At 40.9% G+C, this 21,016-nt stretch overlaps 1 protein-coding gene across 16 annotated transcripts in view; it reads right to left on the reverse strand.

Moving 5' to 3' along the window:
- KCNMA1 (potassium calcium-activated channel subfamily M alpha 1) overlaps positions 1-21,016 on the reverse strand; it is a 720,350-nt gene that overhangs the window by 41,276 nt on the left and 658,058 nt on the right. For 13 of the 16 annotated variants that reach the window (XM_071221238.1, XM_024561261.4, XM_045196202.3 and 10 more), the window contains one exon: positions 1,110-1,223. In XM_071221238.1, the coding sequence (XP_071077339.1) occupies positions 1,110-1,223 (114 nt within the window). Of the gene's footprint in view, positions 1-251; positions 333-1,109; positions 1,224-21,016 lie in introns of all 16 variants that reach the window. The other 3 variants (XM_053922057.2, XM_024561262.4, XM_024561265.4) reach the window with 1 other exon arrangement.

A 21,016-nucleotide genomic window follows, 5' to 3' on the forward strand; every position in this document is an offset into this window, starting at 1 on the left:
AAACAACTGCCAGGTCAGATGGGTGTGATCAAAGGTTTACTGATGCTGTGTGGGGAAAAAAAATCATTAAGAAAGGCCAGAACAAGACAGTCGATTCCAACCAGAGCCACAAATAAAACACATTCAAAGCAGTGCCATGGGGTAGCCGTTCTGTTACAGCCGGTGAAATAAAAAACAAGCTGATGATGGTTGGAAACACCAACAACAGAACAAAAGGAGATACTGATGTGAAGGAAAACAGTGCTTCTTACCCAGTTCAGTTATCATTAGAATGTGCGTCCCACTGTTTTTTTCCTGATTGACTGATACCAAAGGCAACTTGCCAGGTTTAGCTAATTGGATACAGCATTTAAGGGTTGGGGAAAGGGAGTGGAGGAAAGTACAGAAAAAGAAAAGAGTGAGGGAGTAACAGAGGAAACATTCTAAAGTAAAGACACCCAAGACCTGGATCTCAGGTAGGTAATATTTGTCTTGGGGGGGTGGTGGTAGAGACCACTTGGCAGTTGTGCAAATTCATAAGTAGAAGCAGGGAGTGTCGTGGCCAGGTTAAAAGTTGAATTCCAACCATCACGGTCCTCAAAACCCCATCATTTTTTTGGACCCAAGTGGCATTCACTGAAAATGACCTTTGTCTGAGCAGTTCTCTTAGGGTAGATTAAGTGTAGAGTCACTAGCTCGATGCTTCTCTCCACTTCTCAAAATGAGGTTGGCTGAGTGAGAGCTGAATCTTTTTACCTCAGTGGAGGGTAAATTATAGGAGCTGTCCAGAGGTACTTCAGTGAAAATTACCAAGAGTCCTTGGACTATGCCTTTCCTCCCTTCCTCCCCCTTCCCTACTTTATGCCCCAGTTTTGAATCCTCGTCTCATACTCCTTGGAAGCCGTGACCAGAATGAAGGGAACTGTCTATTCATCTCAGAGGAAAGCTAGATCAGTTTTCCCTTTGGTAATCCAATATTTCTGTGCATGCCTTTCTTCAATCTCCTTCTAATCAAACCCCACTAGAGTTTACTATGTTGAAGGAGCTAAAAAACAGGCCAACCTCCTCATATCCGACATGATTGGAAAAGAGAACCAGAAAGTCTGCCCAAGGCCGACATTTACCCCTACCTAATTCAGTGATGATGGGGATGTTGACCCCAGTCGTGATGGATGGCTGACGTAACATCCCGTGCACTGGGCTGTTATCTGGAGAGGATCTGTCCATTCCTGGAGGTGTGAACCCTAGTGGGAAGTAAAAAGAGAAAGGATAAAAATCAGAGGTGTGGAGAATTTGGAAATAATGAGAGTTCAGGGTATATACAGAATCCAAAAAATGTAGCTTATGCATTATTTACAGGTCAACAATTAGCACTCCCAGGATAAGCTCTGATGAGCTATTTTTTTTTGAAAGAACAAAGTAGGAGACTATTATAAATAATTCTAACCCACTTTGATAGTTCCCTAAAAACCAGTCTCTATAACAATGATTGATCTTGCAGATTTTTGTTCCCCTCTCCATCCAGGCACACCTGAGAATTATACCTAAGTGCCTCCTTGAAGTGAGATATGTCCACACAACGTAGGAAATGTTCTAGCCCATGAAACATGAACAGAACCATGCATATCATCACTTCTGGCACAAGCATTTGACCCACTGCCTGTCCTCCCAGACTATGGCAACTGTGGGAACATGGGTCACTGTGGAGAAGACTGGGCAGCAGCCTGGGACAGTACCCCAGACCCATAAGCCGTCTGAGTAAGTGAAGAAGCAGTCTGTGTTGCTTTAAGTCCCTGAGATTTGGGTTTGTTGTTGTTGTTACCATAGCATAACCTAACCTATATTGCTATCTAAAACCGCTTCATTGCTTATTCTCTTGCCAGTGAGGCTTATCTAGGTCTTTGACACAGTTCTGACCAAGGGGAGGGAAGTGGGAGAGAACTACTTGGGGGAGTTTAGGGAGTGTTTCCACGCTCTTAAAAAGAATCACACAGGAAGAGACATTCTTGTTCAGTCCACTGGTCATTGCTTTTGTGCCAGGAACTATGGCAGCCATCTCATAACCAGGATGGGCACCAGCTGAGGACAAAGTCATCCTAACAATATTGGCCTAATTGAATGATAGAAAGACTGAAGGACAGGAAGAATGGTCCTTGAGTTCCTGAATTCCTCAGCCCTAGAACCAAAACCAACTGACCTCAGGATTTCTTACTACATGATATTTTATATATACATATAAATAAGATGATATGTATATAACAATATTTTATATACATCTTATGTAGACAAATTTTATGTATTTTATATGTAAATTATATATATGTAACATTTCTTTTTGTTACATATATATAATTTATATACATAGATATAATACAAAAGTTATATATACATATAACTTTTCCATTTCTTATGGAAAAAATCCTGAGGTAACATGGTTTTATATACATATATATACTATATATACACACAATTATATCTTTATATATTTTTCCTTTGGTTTAAGCCAGAATTAGTTTTATTTAAAAACACATTTGTGACTAAAATCATCCTGACTGATGCATATGTGGCCAGCTCCCATTGGACCCCTGAATTCCCAGTGTGCTGAACCCATCTTAACAGATGTGGGTGCAGTAAGTTGGAGAGCAGCCTATCTGGTTTATGATTTTTTGCATCTGGGCTTCTTTGGGTCTTAGATCCAAATCCCAGGTATATATTATAATGAGCTTGACCCAGCCATAACCTCAAGATTTCTGAGGATGAGAAATCATTCCAGCTAGGCTAAGTGGCTGCCTCTCTAAGGATGTGCATAGAAACATATAGACATGAGACATTTATTTACCTCACACATTAATACAGTGAAAATTAATTTAACCAAGTGAAGTACATGGCAAGTAGTACCATCAGCTCTGTGCTAGCTGCAAGGCCCAATTTGCTCCTCTCTCTTAGAAGACAGGCAGACACCTTCATTTTGGTTTCTCTTCTTTGCCCTTGATGGACTGCTATATGGACTTATCAATGAGTTACGGACATAGAGATACAAAGTCACTTGTTAAGTTTCCAAGGACAAAATTCCAAATAGATTGTGTGACCAGTTTCCTCATTTACTCTCCAGTAACATGACAAGACTGGATTGGATCTGGCATTATGGTGTGTGTGCTTTCCCAGGAATGCTACAATGACAGGTGCTCAATAATTGCCTGTTGTTTTGGAGGTGCATAATGCATAAAATGCCAGAAAAATGTAAAAAGGGTTTGCCTATTTTCTGCTTTTCTATGTATAAATTTTATACTATTGTGTGCCATTTTCTCAGGAAGAAAAAAAAGTTTTATTTACTTTTCATTCCCTGAATGCACTTAATTTTACTCTTTATATTGACATACTGTGTGCAGAGTAAGTATTTTTCAGTGACAGCGTAGTGTCCATCTTTTTAAACTTTGGAATGTGTGCTTTTCAGCCAACCACATAATCAAGAACACGCATTTTAAATGCCAGCTGTTTTCTTCCCCTAGACTAGTGAAGGGGAAGACCAAACTGTTTTCATCAGAAGTTTCATTCAAAAGCATGAAAAACTGCAAGTGACAGCTGAGCAGATTCAGTGGAGGTGACGTTTTTGAATTTCTTCAACTTGACAAGTAAACACCTTAAATCGGTAATGCTATATGCATAATACATGGCCTGTATTTTGACATCCATCATCAAATACTGACTTGAGAAAATACGGGTTTGTACGTCAAGGAATAGCACCCATAAAACAGGGAGAAATGCAGGTCACACTGTATTAGGAAAACTGTATTTCATTAGAGAATCTGCAACAAGCCAAAGTGTCCTTTTATTTTATCTTATTTAAAAATTCCATTTTCAGCTGTGAAAAGTCTCAATTCCTTTGCATGAAACCTTCATTTAGAAATGACACGCTTGCTTCAGAGGCCTCTTTTATTTTGCTTTCATATTCCATTTTCCCCTCCAGTCACCAAGCCTGCCTCCATTAACATCTGCAAACTGACAAACTGTAGTGGGTGTCCAAAGACATCGCTCCATTAAAGGTCCTTCTCTCTCCTACGTGCGACCCCAAGAACAGGGTGCTTTTGTTGGCAAGAAAACTTCAGCAACTATAATGTCTCTTTCTCTTTTGATACTTATCTAGTCACACATTTTTTAAAAGCAAAAAGAAAGACTGAGGAGATAAACTCCATCTTTTTCCCCTCTGGTGTAGAAATGTGTTAAAGATAAACAGAATTTATTTTTATTTTTTAAAAAACTTTTATGAGTTAATTTGAGCCAAACTGATGACAATTTCCAGGAAGCAAAATCTCAAGGGACTGAGAAAATGCTCCAGAGAATGGCAGTTTTGCACCTTATTTTATAGATTTCAATCAAAAGAGGAGGCACAGGGGGTTACATGAAGTTGATTGGTGATAGATGAGGGAAGCAGGAAAATCTCTGGGACTGGATAAAGAGTAAAATGAGGAGACAAACGCATACTTCTTTTACATTGGTGGGTATAGGATAGTTAACAGATAACATTTATAGCACATAACGGAGGTATGTGGGGGAACAAGACAACAACAAGGGGTCCCTTGGCCTTATGCTCTGAGGACAGACTGTACTCTAAGGGTCTGGAAAAAGAGGTTACTTAGAAGTTCCAAAGGCATGTTAGCTTAGATGCAAAAACACAATAGAGAGACTCAGGGTAAATACTGTCCTTTGTCAAGGAAGATACCGGCCTAGGATATGACTACCATGGTTTCTGTCTTAGACATCCAAATATGGAAAAATTGTGTTTGGAAATGGCAGGGCTGAGGCAATCCCACCTTTGATGCCATTTGATGGCCCCTACCCCATTCATCATAGCAGCAGTTCATAAAGGGACAGGTCTAAATTGTGTCCAGGTCTCTGGTGGTCTTCCTCTCCACCCCATTATTGTTTGCTGCAGTGGACACACCTTTGGTTGAACTTTAATTCTCAATACATGAAACAGCACCCCAGTTCTGTGTGTGAATACATTGTACTACACACCATATGAATACACAAGGAATACACTATAGGTATCCTAACCTACAACTAGAGAATAGGGAAGCTGGGAAATGCTCCCTTCATTAGTTAAACTAACACTTGGGGCATTAATTTTAGAAAGAACCACTTATTTTGCCCAAATAGATGAGCAAAAATGCTAATATTAGAAAGATGAAATGAAAAGTTCTCAATCAGGAAAAGACTCAAGTTCAAGCTTCTTACAGAGATGGCCTCCTGCTTTTTTAAATGTGTCTCCATTGTCCTCTGTTGGGCATGGACTTGGGAAGCAAGCTTTGGGCTAAAAATGACTTCCGAAGACTACCTGATCTCCTTAAATTGAAGGTCCCTCCCCATTCTAGTCCTCAGGGCTTACATTATCTGTCTGTTCCTTTGGTATCAGGTATAAATGGGCCCAAGATGAGTCCTTGCCAAGCATGGTCATTCTATATGCTGTATGAGAACTTTAGGCCAGAGACTGTTTTCTACTTCTTTAAACTTCCCCAACTGTCTACAGAACTCCTGGCCCACAGAGAAGAAACAGAGTGGAATAGTAAACAGCATGGTTAACAGTTAGGTGTCTTATGTTCAAACTCTGGCTTATCTACTATATTAGCCACATGACCATGAGCACAGTACAAACTTTCTCCAAGTCCCTGATTCTTCGTCTATAAAAGTATCTCCTACATGGGGTAGTTGTAAAGAAAACATCAAGTAGTGTATTCAAAACATTTAATAAAATGCCTGGTATGAAGCAGGTACTCAAAAATGTTGAATGCCAATGTTAATATTTTACTGGGGACACAATAAGTACTTGTGGACAGGCACAGTATCCATCTCCACCTCTTTTCTATGGATAAAGAACTAAGGTATCTTTTGGTAGATTTTTTTAAAAGGAATTTTCAGAGAGAAAATCATGGAAAATTAATGGAAAGGCAATGAGGAAGGTGGATATATTTTAGTACAAATAATGAGATAAAGCCAATGATTAAAAAAAATACAGCCAAAATATGTAAGTAAGGAGGATTTCAGATATGGGGATAGCTAGGATTTCTTTAGGTATGTTGAAAAACTGGTGGCCAGTCTTCATGTATGGAAAGTTCTTAATTCCGTATAGCAGCTGAGAATCTCTCTGGAGTCTTCTATTCTAGATCTAATCTTCCACTTTCCTTAATAATTTAGGGACATACACTTCCTAAAATGGTTTTCATACTCTCTACGTTCTTTTCCAGCATTCAGCATTTGTGTTCTTGACTACATGTGCTGCTGTTGGGTTCAGGTGAATAAAATTAGCAGTGTCTGATGTCATTTTCATGATATGGGTTATTCCAAGGGATAGAAGGAACTCAGCCTCTGCCAGGGAAAGTACTGGGAGGTTAAATGACCTTTAGTTAAATCAGACAAGGGAGTTTTAGGATGGCTTTGAACTTAAGAATTAAACACTTGCCTCCGTCCCTAAGAAATGCATGGAGAAGAGACACTGGGATAACAAGGAAGTCACCAAGGTTTTATTTTTTTTTTAATTAATTGTTTTGAGTACCTACTGCATGCATATACACGTGCACTGCATCAAAGAGGTACCATGTGGTTATAAGCCAAAAAGTCTATGGCTCAGACAAGCTTTACTGGAGACTGCCTCGCATAGGGTTCGTGGTAATGCAGACATGAGTACATTATATGTAAGAAAGACTCAAAGTCATAGAAAGGCAAGGATATTCTAGATATAGGCTGATAAAGATAAGTGAGAATGAAGAAGGTGGGCTTAAATAGAAGCTCAAGAAAAAAAAGCCAACATTTATTGAGTGATCACTATGTACTAAATTCTGCTCACATAATAACTTTAGTTTGCAAAACCATCCTATGTAGACAATGCTATTTTACATATGACAAAACTGAAGCACAGAGAAGGTCAGCAATTGGCTTTGGAGCATACATCTAGGGATCAGCAGATCTCAGATTTAAACCCAAGCAAACTGACTCCAGAGTCTCCTCTAAACCATCAAGCCAATATTCCTTCTTATTAAGTGGCAGAGCTGTGCTATGAGATTTTTCATGGGCTCTTCTCATTTATTCCTTATAACAACCCTATGAATGTAGGGACTGAAAATATCCCCATTTTTTAGATAGGGAAAATAAAATTCAGAGTAGTCCAATAATTTCCTCAAGTACACTCAGTTGGTAAGTAGCAGGTCTGGGAGCTGCAGCCAGGCAGTCTGAGGTCAGAGCCCATGGAAATGGTGTTGCATGTTCCCTGCCCTCTGTGTGTGATGGTCTCTCCCTCCACACTGACAGGCAACTTTGAGGCCAAAGCTAGTCTTACTCTGACATTGTTTTCACTTTTAAACAATAGCAGATAACAATGGGGACCCATTATAGTTACGCTTAACTTGCTTCAGTATGGCAGCACACACAACCCAGTACATATAATAAATGCTTTATTACAGTACTTTCCCATGGAGGAAAACACAAAGTACTTTCTAAATCTTCGTTAGTTAAATCCCCAAGCCTTTCCTGGGAGAGAAGGAGATGAACATTCTTATCAATCATCTCCTTTAGAATAGATGGAGAAATGAAGGTAAGTGCTTCCCCCACCCCCACAGATTTTACATAAAGGAATTGGTTCAAATGGTGGGCCAAATTATCTTTTATTGTGTGCATATAAATGGTGGTTAGAAATCCATATGCTATGTTAAACTAGGGAAATAAATTAGGCCGAGTCATCTAGGTTTGCTGAGACAGGTATTGAACATGAAGTTGTAAAAAGGAAAGATCACCGTTAAAAATGATCTATAAAGACATATTAAAATCAAGAGAAACATCTCATATTACATCATCTAGGAGATGAATTAAATTTCCTGTTAATGCAGGGGAAAAAAATCCCAAAGCCAAATGTCAGATGACATAAAGATCAATAAAAATATTTTGATAAGTAAATGCAACAATGCTATTTAACACATGATTGGCAACTGCTAAAACATAAATTATCCAAATTTCCCATTGCTGCTTATGGGAAAATTATGCAGATTAGAACTTGATTAGGTTTATATCATGAGACTCAATTTGGACTTTTAATCTATTAAGCTCCAATAAATGAGGCATTTGAATAGCTCCCCTGAGCAAGTACAGTAATAGCCACAGCAGTCATTTTGCAGCATGCATTCCCACAAATTCTTCAGCAGCTGAAGTGGAGAAAATTCCATGTATACAAGTACACTTGCTTTCTAACTTGTAAGTGGGGAGTGGGGAGGGGGGAATCCATGTGCACAGGCTTGGTTTGGGAAACGGATTCGTGGAAAGGTCTGCAAGAGAAATCCGGCCTTTTGCAAGGGAATATTACAAGTGAAAACCTCAATTTAACCTTGTAATATTTTTTTCATAGTTCTCAGTGGCTTTGCACAAATTTGGAGTCCTGAAGTCATGAAGGTCAGGCAGCTGACCAGTACTGACTCAATAAAAAAATGATTATTCACCAAGGAAGCAGCTTCTCCTAACACTGCCCAACTGACCACTATCCACTTAAGGGCCCAAGGTGGAGGGAGCCCCCAACAGGGTGATGGAGGTCAGTGTTAGGGAGGGAAGAAGAGGGAACCCTTCTGTTAATTTCAGTGTTATTTGCTGTATTCAAAAGAACTCCTGTGCCTGGAGCTGACAACTGTCCCCTGCCCAGAGCCTAAAAACAGAGCTTGGAAAACACAAATAAATAATTCTGAGCAACCTGAACACACCATTGGGTCTCTCTGGTCTCTTTACCAATCACTGATGTTAGGGACGGAAGAGATTTGGAAATCCTGGAATCAACCCCTCCATTTTACAGATGAAAAAAACTGAGGCTCAAAGCAGAGAAGTTACTGTATCTAATATCACAGAACCAGTTGGTGGCAGGCCCAGGATGGTGTTTACCGGTTATTATCTGTTTCCCTTCAACTCCCTCTCCACACAACGGACTCATTCCACAGTGTTTGGTGCTGGTGGTGGGGTACAACCCTGTCCCCACCCTGGCCACAGAATGGTAACATGAAGCCAGACAGCCTGACTTCACAGAGTCAGCAAGATGGTCCCCATTATCCTGGCTACATGGGTCATTTAGAGATGGGCCTGTCCCCCAAGCTGGGGCCAATCTGTGTTGTCCCCAGGACATTATGTAGAAGAAGTTAAAGATGTGATGGACGCAAAGACAGAAGGGTGAGAGAATGGGGCTGCCCATGACCATCTGGCCAATGACATAAGTGATCCCTGCGGGGAAGAAGATGGCACAGATCATGCTCCTGGGCCCGCATGTGCCCAAAGCCAGAGGCACCCCAGGTAAATGACTCCCCTTTTATATGAGCCTTTTTGAGTAGGATTTCTATCTGCAATCAAAAATGCCCTGGTACAGTGAGAAAAATCTCCATTCTTGGTGAAATGGCTCATGCATGTCTGATTTTCTGTTGAGACAAATGACTGACTGACTGTATCTTCACTTGATGTTTTTTGTTCACTTCCAGTGACCAGGGACAAGATGTGGGTCAGTACCTGACCCCTCCATTTCTTCTATTTACCATAAGTAACAATGATGTTTTTATCAGTCCTTTTTTCTAGAAACTGTATTTGAAGAATGCCTTGGAAAGCTGGCTCTACCTACTAAGTAAAGTACCTCACCTTTTTTAGAGTTTGCTTTTTGAGTCTGAACTAAAGCAAACAAAGTTCTCTGTGACTATTTGCCCATTAAATTCCATAAGATACATTCAGCACTTAAACAAGCCTCACACACAAAACAAATATATTTGCAAGAGTCTCCAAGCAGACAGTCTCTTTCCTTACCATAGCTTAAAGGGCTTACTATTTTTATCTGTCTCTCAGAGGGGTCAGTGGAAGACAAGAAGGAAGGAAGGAAGGGAAGAAGGGAGGGGGGAGGGAGGAAAGAACAAAGCTAGTGACAACTTAAAAACACAACAAAGACTAAAGATTTGGAAAGGAAACTAAAATTCACCTGGTCTCATGTCTTCACCATGGTGTCAGGGTGAGTTTTCCAATTCTCAATTGCTTTTTATCCCCTCCTAATTCATCTTACAACTTCAAAATAAGAAATACTTTGATTATATGATTCAAATGACTTTAAATTTTGCATGCCCACTCTTCCCCTGTCTGCTCTCTTCCCTCTCAACCCAGCTCCTGCCCCTCCTTCACGTCCTCCAGGAAGACCACCTTGACTATCTTCTCTCCTCCCATTTAGTTACTTCATGAAGATGTCTTCCTCTGCACTTCTCCCATTCCCTTTATTCACTATTTTGTACTGTACAGACTAGCATTAATTATCAGTAATTATTAGATACCAATTTTAATGTTTTTAAAGCATCTTTAGTGTTCTCTTAAAATCTTCATACCTATTGGATCCTTAATTTCAATATGGCATGGAGTATGTAAGTAATTATTATTATTACTATTATTATTATCATTATTAATTATTAATTCCTGTTCTAGACCCTCCCTCTTTGCTGCCATCACAAGAGGACAAAAGCTGTTTTGCCTGTAATACAGGATCTCCTCCTTTCTGCTGGATCACATTTCCAGTAAACCAGAGGCATACCCTGCCAGGGAACAGGTAGACATATACATTGCAAGATAGTGATATGAAGTGGATACTAATAAAACACAGAGAAACCTCTCTCATGCTGCCAAGACTGTATACCATTCCGTTTCTATTACATCAATTTTTTTCTCCCCCTTTTGTGGGCATTAATCAAAGAAATGCAAAGAGCTCATTAAAATGATAGATTGACTGAAAATGTAACCACCTTTACATTATAAACAGTTTCTTTCTGTTCTCAGAGCCATGGGCTTTGTTTTCCAGCATTTGTCATGTAGTTCAAATGTCCTTGTACATCTAAAACACCAAATGCCAAATGGGCCCCAGTTGTTTGGTTTAGTATGAACCAATGGCCAGTGCAGCAAAAACGAGAGCTATGAAATCAGAAGCAAACTGAAACATCCCTATCTTAAGTGCACAGAAAATTAAGTAGTTGCAAAAGATGGATGTGCCAAGTGATCCAAGGCATTGCCAGGCAGTTCAGGAAAAGCAGAGTCCCACCACCCGACAACATTCAGCCAGCACCTAGCCTGAGCTAGCAGACGAGGTTCCAAACATTTGATAGTGCTTTAAAAATTACACACTGTCAATTTTTTCCCTTATGTTTTAAAGGCTCTCCTGCATATGTTTATGCTGGCAGATGACTATATAACTAGGATCTTGGATCTTGGGGGTCAGGCATTCACACACACATACCCCCACTTCATTAAAGAAGAGGTTGAGTGGTGCTGGTTTGATTTCGAGCAACTCTGTTTACACCAAGATCCATATCTGTGGACCATGGCCCGAAATGAACGTCGTGGTTAAGAACTTGAATTCTGGAGCTAGACTCCCTGAGTTTGAGTGTTGCTTTGTTTAGCTTCTGGTGGTGTGATCTGGGGCAATTAAGTTTGGTGTCTCAGTCTCCTTACCTGTAAAATGGGAGACTGACCTGTCCTGAAGATAAATTAGTGTAACAATACAGGTAAACTGCTTACCACAATGCGTGGCATGGAGGAAGCACTTTGAAAGTACTAACTTATTTACAGTGATAACGACAACAATGATGATGATGTTGATAACAATATACTCATAATGCTGACAGAGATAATAACTGATAACAAAAGACATAGGTTTTAGTCCTAACTCCCTGTGAGAACTTAGAGGGGTCAATGTCTTATCCAAACTCAGTTTTCTCATCTGTGAAACTGAGGCAGACAAGACGATTCCCCATTGCTTCCTGGATCTAGAAAATCCATTATCCCAGTTCTAGGGCACTATATATAATATTGGAACCACGATAACTCTGGTTTAATCACTCAACACTCAGGAACAACTGCACAGTCACCTGTGGGGTTGTTTTTTGAAAGCAGTGGAAGACAACAGCCCTATCATCCTGCATCCGGGCATACAGTCTGCATCAACAAACACATGGACATGTGTATACAAGAGACACACACTAAATGCCCTGCCTGGTGACAACCATGCAGCATGCATATCACAGCTCAAGGCACGATATCATATCCACTCTCGGGAACAGCCCATAACACGTGATCCTCCCTCCGGGAGCCCTCATCCACTCCAGGCACTAACAGACAATCCAGGTTCATCTCCTGCTGTGTGATCATAGCTGTGGCACCTGCTCTGGTCCTCAGTTTCTTCATCTGTAAAATGAGGATGATGCCAAGGTCTATTTCAGCTCTGAAGTTTCTGTGTCTTTCATGATCCCAAATTTTAAAAGCAAGCTGGTACAGAATAAACTAACAAGGAGAATCAAGAGGGTCTCTTCAAAGGCTCTGGCACAGATCCTCCCTTCCCATACAATTTTATTCCTTTGCCCAGACAATGAAATTTCAGTGCCCAAACCAATCAGAAGGATGTACATTCTCCAAAGTTGCTATAATGGCCGAAAAGGCCATAAATAACCATGTATTAAACAAACAGTGTGGGCTAAAGGAAGAGAAGCCGCCTCAATTGGGCCCCTGGGGCCAGTAGGCACGTACATAACAGTGGGACTCTCTCATAATCCTGGCAGTACATTACCAGTCGCTCCATTTTCTTGAAGTTATCTTCATAATCAAGATGTTATCCCAGCCATTGTGGGCTTCAGAACTATTTTTAATTTTAATTTAAAGAGCAATTAAAGAAAGACAATGGATATGTAGGATAATAAAGTAAGTGATTAGCAGCATGCAAATGACAAAGGCTTAATGATAATATGGTTCTAGTCTCCAAAGGGCTTGTGGAGAGAAAGCCCTTTTCTACATGTGGTTGTTCAGCTAATGTGTCTCAACCCACAATTACAACATTGCTGACACCATTAACCAGTGAAACAACATCACTTCGCGAAATCCTTGTTGCCTCATTAAAATGGAAAGGGTCAGGTAATTTACCAGCGTTGTATGTCTAGTTTTGTTGTTGGTAATTAGCAAACATTACCCAGCATGGACTCCCGCTGGGAGCTGGAGAAACTTTGTGAAATATTAAAGAGGTAAGTCTTTATATTTCACTGGAAAATTGAAAAGAGGTGCGGTAATATTCTCCTTGTCACTCCCTTGCATTTAGGAAAATGGAAGAAGAAGCCGGAACGCTTTGTCTTAGGGAGAAATGTACAGAATGCATTGGGAAGTCACTGCCCCAATCAATACCTCGAGTCAGGCTGCATACTGGCCAACAGGGTCTGTGTCCTTGTTTAGAAAAGGGGGAGGGGTGGGGAGGACAGGAAAATTACATACCGCATCTTTATTGTACCTACTCAGGTTTTTTTTGAATTAATCTCCTTGAAATACAGGAAAGGAGCTATAAAAAGTTTGCTCTTTGGAACGCTTTATGATTTAAATAAGCACCAGAATTGTTTATTCAAAAGTTATTTATATATATTTTTAAATGTAGAGATTGAGGAAATATATCCCAGGGCTCTGACTTCCTGCCTCCCTGTCTCCTAATGAAAGCCTCCATAGACATTAGAACTGAGACCCGGCATGAAACGCCAGCCAACACTTGGTCTGTTGTCAGGAAGCAGAATGGTATCTTATTCTTTAAATGGAACTTTTGGAACATAAAACACATTCCAATAAATGTGAACAGAAAATTATGAATTCATTAAACTACTTTGGTATCTTGCGCTATATATAATATTTATATTCCGACTACTGTAAAATATGCTTTAATATCTTTAGGCAACTATAAGGACTTAAATATTTATAAAATGGCTAAAGATAAAGTATGGCCCTCTTATTCCTACATACAGATGATGTAAGGCATGCAATCAAAGACAATAACACTCTCTGTCCATTTGTCATCTTAAAGGAGCCGATCAACGCTCCATCCCTCGTGTGCCATCTACATAAGAGTTGTTGCCGACACAGGCAACTCCAGAGGACTTTGTGCCTTAAAAACTACCTAGAGTGCTATACTTCACAGAAAACAGAGCTTTCTGAAAATGGAGACAAAACAATAAATTTGCAGGCAAAACAGCTCCAAGAGGGGCTTCAAAATATGGCTGTATTTATCTCTGGGACGTCTGGGAGTGGGAAGCATTTTGATTTAATATTTCATAACACAGAGGCCATTGCTCCCTTGCATGGTGTATAATTAATGCTCATAAAAAAGAGGGTTTCCTTTTAAAATTCCTCAGTATCCTTAATGCAAATAAATAAATAAATAAGAAAGAGACACACCTGGACTGCTTTGAGAAATGTGGAACAACCTCGTATAACCCCAATAACTAGAAAGGCACCGTGAATTTAGAATCACCTGGGGCCTATTAAAAGTAGGTTTATAGATTAAGTGTGAAACTTCAACCCTGACATGCTCATTATTTATCATCCTTGCTTGTCCTTAGACCTAGGTTCTGGCTGATTTTCAGAACTTTTCCATTTCCTACACCCATGAGGTATTCAGACAACTGCCTGCACCCACCTGCCTTAATCCGTCCTATGTACCCTCCCCTGGTTTACTTTCCCTGCTCCTTCTCGATCAGGATGGTGTAAGACTGGGAACCACCTGGAAGTTCATGAGTCAAAGTTCACTTTTCAGATACCATGCATTTCCACAATGCCCATGCTATGCCTTCCAAACTTCCTGACAACCACCCTTAGGAGGCTGCCAGTTCTATGGAGATTAAAGCTTAGTGAGCCAGTAGCCTCGATATAAGGATCAGGGATAGTGGCCTTGCATTAATGAAGTTAGGCCTGTGATTCTTTCTCACTTTGGACTGCAGGTTGGAATCTCTGATGCCTGCATCCTGTTCCCAGAGTATGATTTAATTGCTCTGGGATGTGGCCTGGGCTTGGGGACATTTAAAAGTTCCTTAGCTGATTATAATGTGCACGTAAGGTGGAAAAATACCTAAGGTGGACTAGGTATATTTCTGCAAAAATATAAAGGGGATGGGGGAGGGTCAGAGAGAAGACTCATCATTTTACTAGATAATTAAAGGGTTCCAAGACGCCTCCCCCAGTTAAGAACTAATAATGCCTAGGTCTCCTGGCTGAGGACCAAACTTTTTTTTTTGAGGGAAAGAGGGAAGCCAGGTGCCATCTGTCATCTACAGTTGGACCAGCATCAACCCTACTATGCTATAGCAGAGTAGCAACTCTGGATTGGTGTCATTTCTCCAAAAGTCAGGGTTCCTGCAATAACCAGTTGTCACAGAGTAGGTGTGAACGAGGTCTCTGTGTATGAGTTGTCTGTGGCCTAGCCTCTCTGCTTCAGAGAGCAGTGCCGTTACGTGGTGCCGCACTCGCTTGTCTACAGAGGAAAAATCCCAGTGGTCACTGTCCATCTGTCCCAGTTCTTCCTCAGCCCTCTGAAGGGTTTTGTTTACCCTGCCTGGACTGCTCGCCTCCCAAGGGTGTCTTGGTTCCCACCATTACCTATTTTCTGTGCATATCTATTGTAATTCTGGCTGCTCGGTACAAATGGAAAACCCTACCTTACTATGTGTTATTTTGGGGAACCAAATAAAAGAAAATGGTAAAACTATCCCATAATAAAAATAACAAAAATAGTTAACGTTGTTTGATCTAAGTACATCCTAGGTACCGACTGCTTTCTATCCATTCAGAAACAGCATGCATGGTTACGAGAGCTGGGCAGTGGACAAGGGCTCATCAAAGTGGGCACCAGACATATCATGGGCATAAAAAATATTTGCATGTTTATTACAATGTTTTTTCTTAGAGGATGGCAGGAAAAGTCTATTGCTCAAACATAATCAATATATTGTATGATGAGAATTTGTCAACAGATGGAAGAAAAGTGTCTTGAGAAAGGAGTGACTTTTTCTGACTCATGTAAAGGTACAGTATGGATCAGAGAAAGCCCTATATCTCATGTATTTCTCACAGCACTTTGGTGAGCCAGGTGCGATTAGTAGTCTCAGTGAGATCACTGAGGGACAGAGAGACTAAATAGTTGTCTCAGGCCTAGGAGGTAGCATGGCTGGCATCAAACCCAGGCTGTCAGTTCCAGAGCCCACATGTGCCATGACTACACTTGACTGGAAAGTGCTGACTCTACAGCCCTGAGTCGTTTTATCATCCCATCTGTGGCCATCATCTCTGGATTTACACACAGTCCCTCAGCGTGTTGAGGTCGGGCCACTATAACAAGCCCTGCTTTATAGATGAAGAAATAAAGTTGTAGAGTGTTTATCCCAAGTCAAATAACACACAAGTTGACAAAAGTGGGATTTAAAACCTGGTTCCATGACCCTGCACAATTGTGGTGTCACTCTGACAGCCCCGTTGTGATTCATCATAACAACTAGAGCAACACAAGCTATCCACTGAAGGCCTCCTGCCCAGAAGTGAGAACACCATTCACCGGTCTGCTGCTGAGCAGAGGGTCCACCTCCATGTGGCCAGGAAAGCTCTCAGAAACCATTCAAAGCTCCCTGGACCAGAGAGTAGAGATGTTTTCTGCCCATTTTTGAACTACTGTAGGTCTCGATCCTACAGCACCCTTAGGTCCTGGGCTGGTACTATGTGGCAGGCCCTGCAATGAGGCTAGTAAAAGGTTGAGATCAGAGCTATCAGTAAAGGCTAAAAGAATGAGATGAGTTACACTGGAGAACACTTGGACAAATCTGACCACAAGTTTAATGTCTTCAGTCTTTGTAGCACTTGCCCAGGGCCCAGCTGTCAAATCAATGGAGAGTGCATGAAGCCTGGCAGGAAAGGATGTGGTATTTAATAAAGATATATTTAATAAAGCTGCTTTATCTCATTGGAAGGTAAACTAGGATAGGGAAGGCTGCAGACAACAGATATCAGGTTTAAATCATTAATTTCCTCACTAGATGTGAAGTGGTGTATTAAGTATTTAAATATATTTCTGACTATTGATGCAAGGGGGAAGTCAGTAAGATATAGAACAGGCCATTATTTTGAGGGCCTATCCAAGTTAATGGTGACTTCACTTATAGTCATTTTTTGACATCCCGAGAGTCTCAAGCTCCCTCAGTTATATTATTAGTGGTACCTAGCCACGTACCCCACCATGAATACACTTAGCCTTTCCTTCTCTCACTCACCTTGGCCCCTTCCATCTGCCCCTCTACTCAAGATTATCATAGCTATTTTCAAATTCAACTCCACTTACTCTGGAGCTCCCCCTGCAAACCATCCCTAGCCCAAAGCAACCTCTGCCTTCTTGTAACACATTGTGTGGTGACATCCATGTGACACAGTATGTGGCAGAAAATCTTACTAGAGATATGTTACCAGGATGCTCAATAACTACGATACTGATCTTCTGGAATTTGGAGAATAACTTCTTCCAGAATATCCCAATGAAGTGTATAGGATCCATCATATCTTTAATATTGTATAAATCTAGAACTAAAGTCATTTATAAATCCATTGGCACCCTGGCTGAGTGGCTCAGTTGGTTGGAGCATTGTGCCAGGCACCAAAATGTTATGGGTTGGATCCCTGGTCAGGGCACATACCTAGGTTTGGGGTTTGATCCCCAGTCGTGGTGCATATGAGAGGCAACTGTTCAATTTCTCTCTCTCCCTCTCTTCCTCTCTAAAATCAAAAAACACATCCCCAGATGAGGATTAAATTTTTTTTAATTTAAAAAAATAACCAGTTGGCTTATTTGCAGGGCCATTTTTTAAAGAAAAGAAGTAAGAGCTTTAGGAGTTCACATTGGTTTTTGCCTATAAAAGAATAGGTAAAGACAAAAATGCACTGGATAGTTGGCTAGGCTCATTTGCTAGCTTGAAGCATGTGTACTATCTTCACACCAATGTGAATTAAATTCATGACCCAAAAATTACAAATGATTCACATCATGCATTTTACATAGTATTCTGGAATGTTCCAAACCTCAAACTGTTAAACATGTGCATTCAAGTTGTGTCATGCTACTTATTTTAAATGTCGGTCACATCTGCCTACAGATGCCATTAGCATCGTGATGGCTTAGACCATGGGGCAGTGACACTAATCTCAGGCACAGGGTGTGAACAAAACTGGTGCTCAGGAAAAGAACTCTTTGTCAATCCACCCTTATCTGGAATCTCATCAGCCACTTTAAAGTGTCTGTGGGATTAACAAGACTTCCTTTACAACAGCATTTTCCTCCTCCAGGACAATTTTTCTGGGCAATGTTCTGAGCATAACATGCCATCTGCAATCCCAGGCTTCGGGGCCAGAGTGATGTGTTCATTCTTATCCACTGCCTTCCATGGACACTTCCACCTGGAGAATGGGTTGAGAGAGTAAACCTGGCAATATTTTGTAAGTTTCTGGACAAAAAAAAGTGCATATCTGAGTTTCAAACTTTCTACCATTTTTCAGACAGCTCCAAAACCAAATCTATATTAACAGGGGATGAAAACCTTGAACAACTACACTGTTTGCAGAAGTGTTTGCAGTGTAGGGGGTATAAAGAGAAATGGCTTCTCCCCCACCACCAATTTCAGAACTGAGAAAGAATATTATGGTAATGAAATGTGACATGAGAGCAGCTGAAGAAGCTGCTGCTTGGTGGCAGAGCAAAGGAGAGCATCGTTTACACGCAGACATCACATTTGCTTGTGTGCCTGTTTCAGTGTGTGTGTAAGCCACTATAAATATTTTTATCTTGGTAGGAATAATGGGACATAGAATACAGAAAAATAGATTTAGGGAGGAAGGAAAACCGCATTGGGACATATGGCTCAGCTCATGGGTCCCAGATTCTATCAATGGTTCCCTCTGCCCTTTTCCAAGATGTCCATTTCTACCTTTCAAAGCAGGAAGGGCAGAACCCTTCCTGCTTCTCCCAACTCTACTCTGTTTCTCTAGGTGTTGTGGTGAGGAAGACTAGGGTCAAAAACACCCCTACTGTCTCTTGTTGTTGGAATTTGGGGGGCAGGGACCCACAAAATGGTGGTGCACAGAGATAAGAACATTCAAAACAAACTTCAGGCTTCGGTGCAAGGAACAGTTTAGAAGTTGATATTGCATGATTTGAGTGCATTCATGTCCCTGGATATTTGTCCCCAGGAATCCTCCAATGACCTGTTCCCATCACAATAACACTTGTTCTCTTTTATGAGGCAGACTGATATGGTAAGAAAAGCACAGGCTCTGGAACCAGTTTGCAGATCAACTCAATATCCTCTTGACTAGCTATGAGGCTTTGGGCAAGCTGCCGAATTTTCCTGAGCCTGTTTTCTCATCTGCAAAACTTCTGTCTCAGCAGGTCACCAGGAAGATTAAATGAGATATTGCACATGAACATGCCTTGTGCATGACTCACCTGAAAAACAAAAGGAAGTATAATTTTTTTAAAGGAGTGTTAACCAGGCACACAAGTTTTGAGAGTAAAGCAGCTCACGAAAGCCTGATGTTAGAAGTTCAGCCCAACCCCAACACCATGCCACATCTGTTTTCTGTCTCTGAAGCTAAGATTTCCTTTCACTGCAGTTGTCCCAAGCTGGCCACACCCTGAGTGGGTAAATGACTCTGTTCTGCATGCAGTTGGAAACAGAAACAGTTATTTTCTCTGTTTTCACCTTTTCTTCTCCACTGCCACTTCCTAAGGAAGACCTTCATGCATGGAGGGCCTCAAAATCTCCACAGGTTTCTCAATCTCTTGTTACAGCTATTGTTGCCATTGCTATTGTTTTTCGTTGTTTCCTTCACTGGGAATCTATTACCAGACTAGTAAATGGCTGACTTCAGAAGATCTCTCATGTGGTGAGATATGCTGTGTAAGAAAAAGTCGAAGTCATTTAGAAAACAGCTGCAACGGCTGCTTTGCAGAAATACATTTTCAGCACTGTGCTGAGATTCGTCTTGTGATGTCCACAAAAGAAATGGAACAGGGCAGGCAGGCCCCTTTTGGTACTTGAAACCTGCTTGGAGCTCTAAGCCAGATTTTCTTTATTGTTTAGTAAGCTCTTTTAATGAAATGTACTACTCTTATTATAGAGGACTCAAAATAAGATCTAAATCACAAACCAATAAAAGAAAATTATTGGGCTGGGTATCTAAAGTTACTACCTAGAGTCTACTCCAATGCAGTATTTATAAATCTCTAAACAGTTAAGTATAATTGTCTTTCTGGTTTTTGGGACTGAAGCCAACAGCAGTTTCAGTTACAAGTGAAGAAAAATATTTTAGCACTGAGCTTTTGTTCGTTCGGTGGGTATAAAGAGAAATGGCTTCTCCCCCACCACCATTTCAGAATTGAGAAAGAATATTGTGGTAATGAAATGTTACATGAGAGCAGCTGAAAAAGCGCTTCTCTGATTTCAGGGAGGGAGAATGTGTGTGAGGATATGTGTATAGGTATGTTGGCAAGAGACTCAGCGCACAGGAAGTGAGGCTTGGTGGGTGGAAGAAGGAAGAAAACTGGGAAGGGCAGGTGTTGAAGGGTGACATGGGAGTTGAAGATGGGGGTGGTCTGTCCAATTAATGGCAAAGCCAGATGTACAGCTGTTCACCCCGATGCAGGCCACTCCCCACCTTAGACACAAAAACAATACCATTTGAGAAGGATGTGAAAGCTTCCACTAAAAGACCCACTATGACCCCATCCCCAGCAAACACCATAGCTCTCCCAATGGAGTGAGAATGTAGATCATCTAGAACACAGATCCGTATGTAACAAAAGTCAAGAAAATACCAGAGACTCTCACAGGTATAAAGGACCACACAACTCATCCAATTTCCCTCCCATCACAGAGATCATGTTAGTATCTTTCCTTTGGCAAATGGACATGTGGTGATAGGAACCTCACTACATTTTCAGACGGCCCATTCTGTTCTGGAAATGTCTTCCTTATGTGGCTCTAAAATCTGGTTATCCCTAATCATCAGCCATCAGTCCTGGTTTGTCCAATGGAGCAGAAGATAAAATGGCCCTTTTAGCCCTCAAGCCCAGTTCTCTTAACTGCTTGGCAAGTGACATGTTGTCCAAGCATTTCCCCATTCTGGTTGTCCCTTTGGCAACATTCTCATGTTTGTTAATTCCTCCCTT

Source organism: Desmodus rotundus, chromosome 4, assembly GCF_022682495.2.
Source record: "Desmodus rotundus isolate HL8 chromosome 4, HLdesRot8A.1, whole genome shotgun sequence".
In the NCBI taxonomy this organism is placed as follows: domain Eukaryota; kingdom Metazoa; phylum Chordata; class Mammalia; order Chiroptera; family Phyllostomidae; genus Desmodus; species Desmodus rotundus.